Source organism: Pristiophorus japonicus, chromosome 14 (genome assembly GCF_044704955.1).
Source record: "Pristiophorus japonicus isolate sPriJap1 chromosome 14, sPriJap1.hap1, whole genome shotgun sequence".
NCBI lineage: Eukaryota > Metazoa > Chordata > Chondrichthyes > Pristiophoridae > Pristiophorus > Pristiophorus japonicus.
Genome location: NC_091990.1, coordinates 119560984 through 119576898, shown reverse-complemented (window position 1 = coordinate 119576898; position 15915 = coordinate 119560984). Strand labels below are relative to the sequence as shown.

The 15915-nt window shown below is 43.7% G+C and overlaps 1 protein-coding gene across 1 annotated transcript in view; it reads left to right on the top strand.

Annotated features, from left to right (window-relative positions):
* Positions 1–15915, top strand: part of cstf3 (cleavage stimulation factor, 3' pre-RNA, subunit 3) — a 128199-nt gene that overhangs the window by 96051 nt on the left and 16233 nt on the right. Inside the window, exons 9-16 of the mRNA XM_070899557.1 lie at positions 2441–2518; positions 2653–2815; positions 4857–4966; positions 6519–6635; positions 6758–6832; positions 8224–8367; positions 8460–8562; positions 14961–15030. Coding sequence (XP_070755658.1) covers positions 2441–2518; positions 2653–2815; positions 4857–4966; positions 6519–6635; positions 6758–6832; positions 8224–8367; positions 8460–8562; positions 14961–15030 — 860 coding nt within the window. The remainder of the gene's footprint in view (positions 1–2440; positions 2519–2652; positions 2816–4856; positions 4967–6518; positions 6636–6757; positions 6833–8223; positions 8368–8459; positions 8563–14960; positions 15031–15915) is intronic.

Genomic DNA, 15915 nt, shown 5'->3' with positions numbered 1-15915 from the left:
TTGTCCACTCTACGGGCCCAAGTTTCCACATGATTTGCGCCTGATTTTTAGGAGCAACTGGTGGAGAACGGACTATCTTAGAAATCGCAATTCTCCACATTGTTTTTTCTGCAGTTCTAGTCAGGTAGAACAATTCTACTTTGGAACAGAATTTTTTCTTCAAAAGGGAGCGTGTCCGGCCACTGACGCCTGATTTCAAAGTTTCCACAGTGAAAACGTACTCCAAACTAACTTAGAATGGAGCAAGTGAAGATTTTTGTAGAACTGAAAAAACCTGTTCTACACATTAAAAAATCAGGCGCAGGTTACAAATTAGGCGTCCAGAACGAGGGGGGGGGGAAGGGAAGTTATTAAATTCTACAATAAATCCTTATTTATACTTATACAAATATTATACAAATAAATCCAACCTGAATAAACATTTATAAGCAAAGAAAAGATTAAATAAACCATCTTCCTACCTGTGTGAAAGTCTTCAGCCAGCCTCACAAGTTCGTTCGTTCGTTCCCGACGGCAGGGGGGGAGGAGGAAGCCGTTCCCAACGGCGGGCGGGAGGGAGGGAGTCCGGGACCGACCGCCCGCCCGCGCGAATGCAGCGCGGGGGGGGGGGGGAAGATGTTCCAGACGGCGGGCGGAAAGGAGACAGTGAGAAGGCTGCAGAAAGCCTCAGTGCTGATGTGCTGATGGCAATGTGCTTTTATTAAAAAATTTTCAAAAATTAAACAGCTACAAAGAACTACAAAAATGGCCGAGTGCCAATGTTTTCTTCACACTGCGCGTGCGCGAACGCTCCAATGCGCACGCGCAGGGTTGCCGGCAGGAAAAAAACTAATTTAAATAGTACCCGCCCCCTCCCACTTACAAAATCGGTGCGAGTGTAGGCTCCACCCCCCTGGGCGCCGCGCCAAACAGACAAGGAGCTGCAGGGCTCTCCAGAATCGCGAGTTTTTTTTCCGGCGCCGTTTTAGGCGCGAAAAACGGGCGCCCAGCTTGGAGGGGCGCCCGTTTTTTATCGTGTGGAAACTTGGGCCCTACTAGTTACATCCTCAAAAAATTCCAGAAGATTTGTCAAGCATGATTTCCCTTTCATAAATCCATGCTGACTTGGACCGATCCTGTCACTGCTTTCCAAATGCGCTGCTATTTCATCTTTAATAATTGATTCCAACATTTTCCCCACTACTGATGTCAGGCTAACCGGTTTATAATTCCCCGTTTTCTCTCTCCCTCCATTTTTAAAAAGTGGTATTACATTAGCTATCCTCCAGTCCATAAAAACTGATCCAGAGTCGATAGACTGTTGGAAAATGATCACCAATGCATCCACTATTTCTGGGGCCACTTCCTTAAGTACTCTGGGATGCAGACTATCAGGCCCTGGGGATTTATTGGCCTTCAATCCCATCAATTTCCCTAACACAATTTCCTGACTAATAAGGATTTCCGTTAGTTCCTCCTCCTCGCTAGACCCTCGGTCCCCTAGTATTTCCGGAAAGTTATTTGTGTCTTCCTTCGTGAAGACATAACCAAAGTATTTGTTCAATTGGTCTGCCATTTCTTTGTTCCCCATTATAAATTCACCTGATTCTGACTGCAAGGGACCTACATTTGTCTTCACTAATCTTTTTCTCTTCACATATCTATAGAAGCTTTTGCAGTCAGTTTTTATGTTCCCAGCAAGCTCCCTCTCATACTCTATTTTCCCCCTCTTAATTAAACCCTTTGTCCTCCTCTGCTGAATTCTAAATTTCTCCCAGTCCTCAAGTTTGCTGCTTTTTCTGGCCAATTTATATGCCTCTTCCTTGGATTTAACAGTATCCCTAATTTCCCTTGTTAGCCACGGTTGAGCCACCTTCCCCATTTTATTTTTACTCCAGACAGGGGTTTTATGACGTTAAAGGTGCTGTATCAATGTAAGTTGTTCAGTTACCCAAGAGCTGCTACTCTCATTATCAACCATGGTTGTGGTGTCTTATTATGTAGCCTGTTTCTCTATGAATGTGCCACACCAGCCCCATAAAGTAAAGTTGCATATTCCATCTGACAACTGTTTTAAGTGAACCTCCATTGCTAAGTGTTAACACTACATAGATTTTCGCAACAAACCAGTTTCTGAAGCAACTTGTGAAACGATTTGCTCCTGTCATAGGATTGATGTAAAGAGTGTAACTGATACTAGCAGTGCATGGTGTTTCAAAATGGGGAGAGCAAAACACAGAGCGCATTTCATTGATGAAGTTTGTTTTAATAAAGGAGTTATTTGAATAAAGAACCGGACAGCCTCTATATTAATGGTTTGTTATGAAAGTAGCAGCTTTAGCAGAACTAGTCATTTAACTTGGAAATTTGCTCAGTAAATGTATAGTGTGCCACTGAGGTGCAATTTTAGATACAGAAGTTTCAATGATGAAAAAAAGAGTTGTGATCTGTTCCTCCACAGAGCATTAATATCCACCTGGCTAAGAAAATGATTGAAGATCGTAGCAGAGATTACATGAATGCCAGACGCGTTGCAAAGGTACGTGTTCCTGTATTCCTTCACAACGTTTTTTTCCAAGTTGCCACAAACTAGGAAGGTTTTAAAAGCCGAGCGTCTGATTTTTTTTGTATACCTAAGTAATAGATCATAAACTTTTATGCCATTGTATACAGGAATACGAGACTGTCATGAAAGGTCTGGATCGTAATGCACCATCAGTCCCACCGCAGAACAGTCCACAGGAAGCACAACAGGTGGAGATGTGGAAAAAGTATATTCAGTGGGAAAAGAGTAACCCACTTCGCACGGAAGACCAAACACTAATCACTAAAAGAGGTGGGACTACTTAACACGACCAGAGCTGGATCTTTCATAGAAAAATAATTTTGTAATACATGAAGGCAGTCCAAAAACAGATTAACCGGTCATTCATTTTGTTGCTGTTTATGGGATCTTGCTGTTCACAAAATAACTGCCTTGTTTGCTTACAATATATCTGCCAATATATTTGCTCGAGTTCTTTGAGGATTTAACGTGCAGGGTGGATAAAGGGGAACCAGTAGATGTAGTGTATTTGGATTTCCAGAAGGCATTCGATAAGGTGCCACATAAAAGGTTATTGCACAAGATTGGGGTTGGGGGTAATATATTAGCATGGATAGAGGATTGGCTAACTAACAAAAAACAGAGAGTCGGGCTGAATGGTTCATTTTCAGATTGGCAAACTAACTAGCTGGGTGCCACAGGGATCAGTGCTGGAGCCTCAACTATTTACAATCTATATTAATGACTTGAATGAAGGGACCGAGTGTAATGTAGCCAAATTTGCTGATGATGCAAATAGGTGGGAAAGCAAGTTGTGAAGAGGACACAAAGAATCTGCAAAAGGATACAGATAGGTTAAGTGAGTGGGCAAAAAATTGGCAGATGGAGTATAATGTGGGAAAATGTAAGGTTATCCACTTTGGTAGGAAGAATAAAAAAGCAAATTATTAAATGGAGAGAGACTACAAAATGCTGCGGTACAGAGGGATGTGAGGATCCTGGTACATGAAACAAACAGTTAGCATGCAGATACAGCAAGTAATTAGGAAAGCAATTGGAATGTTGGCCTTTATTGCATGGTGTATAAAAGTAGGGAAGCCTTGCTACAACTGTAGAGGGCGATGGTGAGACCACACCTAGAGTACTGCGTACAGTTTTGGTTTCCTTATTTAAGGAGGGATATACTTGCTTGGAGGTAGTTCAGAGAAGATTCACTAGGTTGATTCCTGAGATGAAAGGGTTGTCTTATGAAGAAAGATTGAGCAGGTTGGGCCTATACTCATTGGAGTTTAGAAGAATGAGAGGTGATCTTATTGAAACATGTAAGATTCTAAGGGGGCAGGACACGGTAGATGCAGAGAGGATGTTTTCCCTCGTGGGGGAATCCAGAACTAGGGGGCATAGTTTCAGAATAAGGGGTCACATTTAAAACGATGAGAAGGAATTTCTTCTCTGAGGGTCGTGAATCTTTGGAATTCTCTATCCCAGAGAGCTGTTGAAGCTAGGTCATTGAATATATTTAAGGTAGAGATAGACAGATTTTTGAATGATAGGGGAGTCAAGGGTTATGCGGAGCGGACAGGGAGTGGAGTTGAGGCCACGATCAGATCAGCCCTGATCTTATTGAATGGCGGAGCAGGCTTGAGCAGCCAAATGGCCTTCTCTTAATCCTATTTCTTATGTTCTTACATAATGGTCACTACACTAAGCTCTGGAATTCTCTCCCTAAACCTCTCTACCTCTCTCTCCTCCTTTAAGACGCTCCATAGAACCTACCTCTTTGACCAACCTAATATCTCCTTATGTGGTTTAGCTTCAAATTTGCGTCAGGAGTGTTATTAAATTCGTCTGAGAATGCTCCTGTGAAGCACCTTGGGATATTTTACTACATTAAAGGCGCTATATAAATGCAACTTCTATATGATGCACTTCTAAAGTATTGAATTGTCTGTAAAGCACTTTGGCATATCTTAGAAAGACATGAAAAGGTGCTTTATAATTGGACGTCTTTTTAACTTCGGAAAGTGGGTAGGAGTCGATAAAAATTATTTTAAAATATATTTTCCGTAAACGTAGTTATCTGTAAATAAAGGACTGTTGATATTAGCAAACATAAAAGACACCGGGGAGAACTCCCCTGCTCTTCATCTAAATAGTGCCATGGGATCTTTTACAACCACCTGAAAGAGCAGACGGGGCCTCAGTTTAACGTTTCATCTGACAGTGCAACATTCCCTGAGCACTGCACTGGAGTGCATGGTAGAGAAGATCTGCTGTAGAACTGACACAACATTTATATAGATTCTAAAGAATTGTATATGTCTTGTTGCAGTTATGTTTGCCTATGAACAATGTCTGCTGGTTTTGGGACATCATCCCGACATCTGGTATGAAGCTGCCCAGTACTTGGAGCAATCTAGCAAGTTGCTAGCAGAAAAGGGGGTAAGTTACTACAAGGCTAATTATGTCAATTAATCATTACATCTTCGTGAATCTGTAATTCAACCAAATCATAATTAGGAGAATGTGACAGACTTTGTATTGTGCCATGGGATACCCTGAAATGCCAATTACAAGTGAACTATTCCTATTTTAATGGGCTTCACCTCTGGAGGATACCGGGAGAAATAATTCTCCTTCCCACTGGTTAAAATAACTCGAGCTTTCCCGAGGCCATCGCATAATAAATTCCATGGCCGGGAACATGATAATCAACTGCATAGAAAATTGAAAAGAACCTATAATTATCACCCCATGTTACAGCATGTTTCATGGCTTGTTGAAAAGCTCCCTGTTGATTACATGTTGTGATCAACACTGGTGGGTTATGGCTAGTGGTGTCCGAGTCTCCTTAGCAACTATTATGAATGTTAATTTGTATTGAGCAACTCTGCCCTGAGCACCTGCCATCTAATAGTCACCACCTTCATTCTGGCCCATTCTCTGACTGTCTCCCAACAAGTTCCTTTTCAACATTTCTCTCTGTTTGTTGGCATCCGATCCCTTCATTCCACTGTTTCTTTCAGACTTCTCCTTCCCACTGGTTTTCATTCGCAGTTCTCTTTTCTCTGTACAGGCCCCATTGCTTATATAGCGAGCCTTATTTTCCCACTACATGTGATGGTCAATATAACCGTTTATACTTCTACATTTTCCCACCAGTTCACATTAGCACTGTTTCGATTTCCCCCACCAACCCCAGTTCACACTGGCACTGTTCTCTGATTTCCCCCTCCCCCATTCTATTTACACAGTGAGATTACCTCCCTCTCTCTGTAATCTCCTCCAGTCCTACAACCCGCCAAGATCTCTGCACTCCTCCAATTCTGGCCTCTTGAGCATCCCTGATTTTCAGCACACCACCATTGGTGGCCGTGTCTTCAGTTGCCAAGGCCCCAAGCCCTGGAATTCCCTCCATACACCTCTACCAATGTTCCCTTTAAGCTGTGCAGCCGTGCAGCTGTCTGGAGCTCCCGTGCAGGGCGCTTGCTGGTTTTACAATAGGAAAAATTGCACATGCATGGGAATTTGAATGGGCCACGCAGCCCATTAAAGGGTCAGCACACCCCAAAAAATTAAAGGGTATATTACTCTTCCTTTCCCTTTAAGCCGCTCCTTAAAACTTACCTCTCTGACCAAGCTTTTGCTCATCTCCTAATATCTACTTATGCGGCTCAGTGTCAAATTTTGTTTGATAATCGCTCCTGTGAAGTGCCTTGGGACGTTAAATGCGCTATATAAATGCAAGTTGTTGTTGCATCCGAGCAGTAGTTTAAAAAAGAAACCCTCATGTGGCCAGCGACCCACTTGTTTATGTTGTGTCATAAACATGGTTTATTTCTCATAACCATGACATACCTCTGACATTTTCCTGGTGCATTCCTGGTATTTTATTTTTGCGTGATTATGGATCTTTCATATAGCTACAGAAGACTTTCTGCTGTGCAGAATAATCAGTGATGGCTCGTTTTGTAATAAATATTACTGTTGGCAGGATATGAACAACGCGAAGCTGTTCAGTGATGAGGCTGCAAACATCTACGAGAGGGCAATCAGCACTTTGTTGAAGAAGAACATGCTGCTTTACTTTGCTTATGCGGACTACGAAGAAGTGAGTAGAGATTGCGCTCTCCTCTGGTACATAGAACGTACACTGCCTTAATCTTTGCTTCCTGCTCCATGTCATATTTTACTCGTACAGTTAATGGGCACGCTTCTGCTTTTTTTTTTAAGAGTCGGATGAAATATGAAAAGGTACACAGCGTTTACAATAGGCTCTTGACTATTGAAGACATTGATCCAACGTTGGTGAGTGTTACTTCCACTTCATCTTCATTTAGAGATTTATGAAAAGTGGGAAAGAGATGGGGGGAAATGGATAAGTCCAGGTTGTAAGTTCACAGGAGAGCAGCATCCTCTTTTGGCTGGAGAGAGAGAGTAGGAAGATGGGAAAGAAAATAGGAACAGGAGGAGGCCATTCAGCCCCTCGAGCCTGTTCCGTCATTCAATTAGATCATGGCTGATCTGTTTCTTAACTCCATTTACTCAACTTATTTCCATATCCCTTAATGCCCTTACGCTACTGTATTTGCTTCATGGGTTCTTTGCTTAAGAATTCATAGCAACACATTGCTATTAAGAACTAGTTGGTTTATTAGCAAAGGTTTAACAATCACACTACACATTACCAGTTCATCCACCAGGCTCACAATCACCTGCCTCATCGTGGATCCCCCGAACCCAACTGGCTGGGGTTTTATTGAGTCTTGTGAACATCACGTGACTGGCTAAACCACTCACAACTCAACAGCTCCACAAACCTGTGCATACATTACACTTACCTAACAAAGATCTTTGATAGTTGAGATGAACATTTAACCACTTGTATTTTTATTTAATTATGTCTGTTATTTTCCTTTGCTTAAAAAAAAAACCCTTTTTCCCTCCCCATCCCTCCCGGGTTTATATATTAAGGCTCACTGTGATTTAAGAGATATACAGTGCCTCCAGTGCCACCAGATTTCCAGTACCTCACCCAGGTAACAATTCTTCATACTGAGCCTAAACAAAGACTGTTGGCGGGCTGCTCAACCTAGGGGTGCATCACGCTCAATCCTGTGCTTCCGTGAATTCCAGCAGGGTTTTACTGGACAGTGTTCTGTGGTGGGAACCTGAGCAGATTCTGCCCTCACCCCCACCCTTTCCTAACCTGGGAACGTTGAGGACAATTGTTAGTGCCTCTACTGGCAGAGATTGGCTAATTGCGCACAGTGGACATGGAATCTTTCTGGCTCAGGGCCAGGGCCGGATTATGGGCTGATGGGCCTGGGGCAAACTGATCCAAATGGGCCTATATGTTTGTTCAGGTTCATTGCATTATGTACTTGATTCTGATTCTGATATGAAAACATAGGCCAGTATATTCATCAATGAAAGCATATATTCTGTATCAAGTAGGAATATATTCTGGTTTGGGTAACATTGCAATACTAGATTCCTATACATAGTTCCTCTCTTGATGTCTATTCTATTCAGATTATTTTTTTTCTTCATTTATTTGGTGGGCCTGGGGCTACAGTCCTATCCGCCCCCATGGTTAATCTGCTCTTGCTCGGGGCCAATCAGATCCTGAATGTTAAGCCGAGAAGCATGTGATTTATTTTTTATACAAATAAATGGGGTTTTTTTTTGCATTGAAGGTTTACATCCAATACATGAAATTTGCACGGAGAGCAGAGGGTATTAAGTCGGGTCGTTCCATATTTAAGAAGGCACGGGAGGATCCCAGAACACGTCATCACGTCTATGTGTCTGCTGCACTCATGGAGTACTACTGCAGTAAGGTGCGCTCTCTAATTCTATCGTAAAGCTCGCAGCTCTGCAAAATGCCTGGTGAGACTCCCAATACCTAACTGCTTTCACCATTCCCTTTCAGGACAAAGCGGTAGCCTTCAAGATATTTGAGCTAGGTTTAAAGAAGTATGGGGACATTCCAGAATACATCTTGGCTTACATTGATTATCTTTCTCATCTTAATGGTAAGAGTTGTGTCCCATTATAGCAGCTTGTCGGTCGTTCTTCAGATATGTGCGAAAAAGTTGGGTGTTGACAAATGTGGCCTGTTTTTGATAAGTGCATCAAAACAAGTTGGTTAATTTTATGCCGTGCGAAGTACAGTGCGACTGCAACAGAATCAAGCTTGTCGTGATTTGCTGGGCCTTCCCGGCGATTGGCCTCAGTACGTCCCAGCAAGTTTCACCTTACAGCCAGCTGTAGGAGTTCTGCCGGCTGTAACAAATTCTTACCCTCAGTCAGTGAGAATCTCTCTCGCGTAAGAGAAGCGTGTACTTTCTGCTGGGGCCCGAATAATCCCAGTTTGTTAATCACTAAGCTTTATTCCTCATTGCTTCTCAAATTTTTTTTATTTATCTTGTACTTTAACAATTATCTTGCACAATTTTAGACAGTCGATTAAATGTGGTGACTTGGTTGTTACAGAACACAGAATTACAGACTATATAACAATTCTCACAAGCCCGTGACAATGAGTAGGTTTGCATAGGAGCCCCAAGTTGGAAGATCGCAGAACGTAGGTTGAGACAGAGAGTTAGAGGAGGAACAGGAGTAGATCATTGAGCCCTTTGAGCCTATTCCGCCATTCAGTGAGATCATGACTGATCTGTGACCGAACTCCATATTCCCACCTTTGCCCCACAACCCGTAATACCTTTGGTTAACAAACATCTACCAATCTCCAATTTAAAATTAGCAATTGACCTAGCATCAATTGCCGTTTGCGGAAGAGTGTTCCAAACTCCTACCACAGAGCCAGGGTTGGGCACGGACGTGAAGCAATTTGCAAACAAGGACAATGATTTTTAATTTGGTGCACTGGGAAACAACAATAACTTATATTTATATAGCGCCTTTAATGTAGCGAGGCCACGAGAGATGACAAGGTCGAGGGGGTGGCGTGAATATGGGTTGGGGAGTTTACATGGAGGGAGAGATTAAGGGAGGACAGGAGGGTAGTGAACTCAGAGGAGAGAGAGCGTGGTGAATTGAGATGGAGGTTGAAGTCACTGAGGATGAGAAGTCACTCGGTGCAGAGGCTGAGGGAGAAAAGCAGTGAAGATATCTCGGTGATAAATTTTTAGCATAATTGGGTGGGCGGTAGAGAATGGGAATTTTAAATGAGAGGTGAGAGGGGTGGAATAAGCTAAGATGCTCAAAGGAAGAGAAAGTGCCGGGGGAGTAGGGGGACAGACCAAGGTATGATTTGGTGATGAGAGCTACACTGCCACCACGGCGGTCTAAACGGGGCAAGTGGTGGAAAGTATTGCCAGGAGGGGAGGCTTTGTTTTAGGGTAAGGTGTCATCACCTCTCAGCCAAGGAGAGATGAAAGGTGGCATCACAACAGGAGAGAACGATCAGGGAGGGGGGGAGAAAAAAGTGGAAATAGAAGTGAACGACTCGGGTCTGGAGCGGCAGCCAAAGTGCGCACGCGAATAGACACGGAGAAACTCAGGTATATTAGGCCTAGTTATGTAGTAATTAATGGGATACATATTTCCTGGTAGTAGCTGAGAATAGGTTGGAGACAATAGTAGGAAGACCAGAGTTAACGTCAGAGAGATGCCATGGAGGGATAAAGTTGACGTAGGTAGGTTGGAGCATCGACAAACTGTTGGCCAAATTCGGAGACAGGTGCAGCAGGCGAGTGAAGTCCAGAAGCTATTTGAAGTGTAGAGAATTGGAGAATGGAGCTTATTGTGTAAAGTGAGAATTGGTCGAGGCGCAGAAATATGATAGCGAAATTGACGCAAGTTGGAGGTTACCATAGATCAAAAGCGGAGGAGACAATGTAAAACCACCAGCCAGGGACCAGCGGAATGTGTAATTTAGTGTAGTCCAGTGCAGAAGCATAGTGGTGTGTCCAAAGCAGAAACACAGTCTAGAATGTCCAGAGAAGTCAAAGAGTTTAGAAACCATAAACAGAATCATAGAAAAATTATGACACAGAAGGAGGTCATTCGGACTATCAATTAAAGTAAACCAATTGGAGAAAAGAATTCAGCAGCAAAAACATGAAGCCACTGAGTAGCAGAGCAGCGACACAGTAACTGAGTCAGACAGTGTAGTCAGTGGAGCAGCGTCGTTCTGATGGCAGAGGAATCCAGTGATGGAAGTCAGATTTCAGCAGAGTTCCATCAGTTGAAAAGAGCTCAGTGAAAGAGAGATTGGAAGTCAGTAAGGACAGGGGATGGGAGTGATATTAAATAATGAAAGCAGGAATAAAGGTTTAATTGGTGAAGGGGTTGAGATAGGGCAACGTGGCAGAAGTGGATGGAACAAGATTTGGATTTGAAGCTTAGCTCAGAGTTGGAATGAAACTCTTTGACTGGTTCAGCTTAAGTGAGAAGCCGGGAAGGGGATAGGGTCCCGAACAAGGGTACGTAGTATATGGCAGGCACCGAATCAGATGGCTTTGATCTTCCCAATGTACAGCTAGAGGAGGTTCTGGCTCATTTGTGACTTAGAAACATAGAAACATAGAAAATAGGTGCAGGAGTAGGCCATTCGGCCCTTCTAGCCTGCACCGCCATTCAATGAGTTCATGGCTGAACATTCAACTTCAGTACCCCATTCCTGCTTTCTCGCCATACCCCTTGATCCCCATAGTAGTAAGGACTTCATCTAACTCCCTTTTGAATATATTTAGTGAATTGGCCTCAACAACTTTCTGTGGTAGAGAATTCCACAGGTTCACCACTCTCTGGGTGAAGAAGTTCCTCCGCATCTCGGTCCTAAATGGCTTACCCCTTATCCTTAGACTGTGACCCCTGGTTCTGGACTTCCCCAACATTGGGAACATTCTTCCTGCATCTAACCTGTCTAACCCCGTCAGAATTTTATATGTTTCTATGAGGTCCCCTCTCATTCTTCTGAACTCCAGTGAATACAAGCCCAGTTGATCCAGTCTTTCTTGATAGGTCAGTCCCGCCATCCCGGGAATCAGTCTGGTGAACCTTCGCTGCACTCCCTCAATAGCAAGAATGTCCTTCCTCAGGTTAGGAGACCAAAACTGTACACAATACTCCAGGTGTGGCCTCACCAATGCCCTGTACAACTGTAGCAACACCTCCCTGCCCCTGTACTCAAATCCCCTTGCTATGAAGGCCAACATGCCATTTGCTTTCTTAACCGCCTGCTGCACCTGCATGCCAACCTTTAATGACTGATGTACCATGACACCCAGGTCTCTTTGCACCTCCCCTTTTCCTAATCTGTCACCATTCAGATAATAGTCTGTCTCTCTGTTTTTACCACCAAAGTGGATAACCTCACATTTATCCACATTATACTTCATCTGCCATGCATTTGCCCACTCACCTAACCTATCCAAGTCGCTCTGCAGCCTCACAGCATCCTCCTCGCAGCTCACACTGCCACCCAACTTAGTGTCATCCGCAAATTTGGAGATACTACATTTAATCCCCTCATCTAAATCATTAATGTACAGTGTAAACAGCTGGGGCCCCAGCACAGAACCTTGCGGTACCCCACTAGTCACTGCCTGCCATTCTGAAAAGTACCCATTTACTCCTACTCTTTGCTTCCTGTCTGACAACCAGTTCTCAATCCATGTCAGTACACTACCCCCAATCCCATGTGCTCTAACTTTGCACATCAATCTCTTGTGTGGGACCTTGTCGAACGCCTTCTGAAAGTCCAAATATACCACATCAACTGGTTCTCCCTTATCCACTCTACTGGAAACATCCTCAAAAAATTCCAGAAGATTTGTCAAGCATGATTTCCCTTTCACAAATCCATGCTGACTTGGACCTATCATGTCACCTCTTTCCAAATGCACTGCTATGACATCCTTAATAATTGATTCCATCATTTTACCCACTACCGATGTCAGGCTGACCGGTCTATAATTCTCTGTTTTCTCTCTCCCTCCTTTTTTAAAAAGTGGGGTTACATTGGCTACCCTCCACTCCATAGGAACTGATCCAGAGTCAATGGAATGTTGGAAAATGACTGTCAACGCATCCACTATTTCCAAGGCCACCTCCTTAAGTACTCTGGGATGCAGTCCATCAGGCCTGATATCACATAGGTAGTTTGACAACACAAAGGTAGTTGTACAATCAAAGATGGTGATGGGCAGGTAGAGCTTGGGTTCATTGGCATCCATATGGAAAGTCACCCCGTGACTGCAGACGTTTCCCAAGAGCCGGAAGTAAACCAGAAAAGTAAGGGGATCAAGGACGGAATCTTGAGGTACTCAGGAGGTGATTGTGAGGGGGCAGGAACAAAAACTACTGCGAGAGATATGCTAGCTCAAATAACAACATAAGAAATAGCAGGAGTCGGCCATTTTGCCCCTCAGCCTGCTCCGCCATTCAGTAAGATCATGGCTGATCTTCAACCTCATCTCCACCTTCCCGCACTATCCCCATATTCATTGGTTCCTTTAGTATCTAAAAATCTATCGATCGCTGTCTTGAATATACTCAACAACTGAGCATCCACAGCCCTCTGGGGCAGAGAATTCCACCCTCTGAGTGAAGAAGTTTCTCCTCATCTCAGTCCTAAATGGCCGACCCCTTATTCTGAGACTGTGACGCCTGATTCTAGGCACTCCAGCCAGGGGAAGCAGACTCTCAGCATCTACCCTGTCAATCCCTCTAAGAATTTTCTATGTTACAATGAGATCACCTCTCATTAAATGGTACAAGTGGGAGTGGCACCAATCAAGAGCAGTTCTCCGAAGGTGGATCTGAAATGAGCAATGATGGAGAAGGATGGAATGATTGGCCAGAGTAGGAGAAAGTAGGTCCTAAAGTAGGAAGTGGCAAGAAGGGGGCAATTGGCACTTGGGTTCAGTTGGTAGCACGCTTGCCTCTGAATCAGTAGATGTGTGGGCTCTCTAGCCCTACTCCAGGACTTGCACACATAGATCTAGACTGACACTTCAGTTCAGTATCGAGGGGGAGCTGCATTGCTGGAGGCGCCGGCGTTTGGATGAAGCCATTTAGGGTGGATGTAAAAGATCCCATGACGCCATTCCTAAAGGGAGTTCTCTCCAGGGGTCCTCGCCAACAATCCCTCCCTGAACCAATGCCACCAAAAAGAAATGCATTGCTGTCTATTGTTTATGGGTCTTGCTGTGCACAAATTGGCTAGCCATGTTTGTCTGCATTGTCTACGCTGCAGAAGTAATTAATTGGCTGGCCATGTTTGTCTGCATTGTCTGCGCTGCAGAAGTAATTCATTGGCTGTGAAGCACTTTAGGGCCTCCTGAGGATGTGAAAGATGCTACATTAATAGACGTTTGTCCTTTAGTTCATCAACTGGGAGGGAAATTGGAGCGTGTGTCACTCTGTCACCTCAGAGCAAGTTGCCCAAATTGTCACTTGCCGTATTGGAAGGAATTTGCACACACAATGAGCATAAGGGCAAATTAAAAAAGGTTCCCACCCTGAGTAACAAGTAAAAGATGCTGATGGTGAAACTTGCTCTTTTCTGATGCATGCCAGGCGTCAACGCGTTCTTCATGAGCGTGTTTACAATTTTTACCAACCTGAGGTTTCTGCTTCCTGAAGTTCTGACACTTCACGCAGGAAGTTCATGATCTTGGTTATGCTGCCTGGAAGAGGGAAAGCCAAAAGGAAAGTAGAGGCACATGTCCGTTTTGATCTGCTACCCAGGAAACAGTTGCAGGGCAGCTGTGCCACTGCCGGGGTGAAAATGCCCGACTCTCCCTTTCTTCTGGAGATCAGTCAGTTCCACGAGGGAGGAACATTTTTTTAAAAAGGGGCTTCAAAAGAGAAATATTAAATGAGTTTGGTGAGCGATCCGGCTGTGGGATTAAACCAGGTGACTGATGTGGAGATGTACGCTGCCACATAGTTGATGGGCTGAATGGCCTGTGTTCTATGCTGAAACAGTCGGTGAACTCTGAAGGTAATCATAGAAATTTACAGCACGGAAGGAGGCCATTCGGCCCATCATGTCCGTGCCGGCCAACAAAGAGCTATCCAGCCTAATCCCATTTTCCAGCTCTAGGTCCATAGCCCTGTATGTTACGGCACTTCAAGTGCACATTCAAGTACTTTTTAAATGTGGTGAGTGTTTCTGCCTCTGCCACCCTTTCAGGCAGTGAGTTCTAGACCCCCACCATCCTCTGGGTGAAAACATTTCCCCTCAAATCCCCTCTAAACCTCCTACCAATTACTTTAATGTCACCTGGTTGTTGACCCCTCCGCTAAAGGAAATAGGTCCTTCCAATCCACTCCCTTAGGCCCCTATTAAAAAAAAAACACTCCCAGGGAAGGGGTGGGGGGGGGGAAATGAAAGAATAAAATGCCCTGGCAGTCTCAGCACAGCAGCTTGTTTAACAGCATTTTGTCTGCATTTCAGAGGACAATAATACCAGAGTTTTGTTTGAACGTGTGCTGACATCCGGATCTTTACCGCCTGAGAAATCGGGGTAATATTTCCTGTCCTTCAACTTTAAATTAGCATGTTTAAAAAGTTAAATGTTTTAAAATGCTGTGAATGTGATGTGAGTTTTATTCGCAAATTATTTAGTATGTAGTAGTCTTCCCGATTTTATATAAAAGTTTCCTGTCAAGTTTATTTCTTTTCTTTTGATAATATCTTACAAAAAGTTCTCAGGACTGCTTTCTCCAGTCCTAGTTCAACATGTTATAATATAGAGTGCTCAGTAGTTGCAGGAAGAGTCAATACCATTTCATTCAAATTATCTGATCATTCAAATCTGTTTCACCCAAAATGAGTGACTGAATTAGCGTGAGCAGCATGTACACAGGGGGTCATAAACAGTTCTATCCTCTGGGGCGAGAATAATCAATGACAGACCCTCCTATTTGGGCTAATTCCCACTGCTTTTGAACTTTCATGGAGCAAATCAGAATTAACAGTTCAGAGAGTGAATGATAATCCAGTGCGTAAAATATCGTCGTTAAGTGACAGCACTTGGACAAGTCTCACTTTTTTTTTTGAAAAGCTCTTGCTCCCCTTTAGTGTGACCATTCTGCGCTGTAATCTCTGAAGTCAAATTCGGACATTTCTGTCCACATTACCATTGTCTCTCTGATTGCACCCTGCTGTTGTGCCCCCGAATGTGCCAAAGGAAAAAAGTTTGCCCAAATCATTTTATTTTAAAAAAGTTTTTTATTTGTTCCTGGGATGTGGATGTCGCTGAACGCCAGCATTTATTGCCCATACCTAATTGTCCTTGGGAAGGTGGTAATGAGCCGCCGCCTTGAACCGCTGCAATCCGTGTGGTGAAGGTACCCCACAGTGCTGTTAAGGAGGAAGTTCCAGGATTTTGACCCATCAATGATGAATG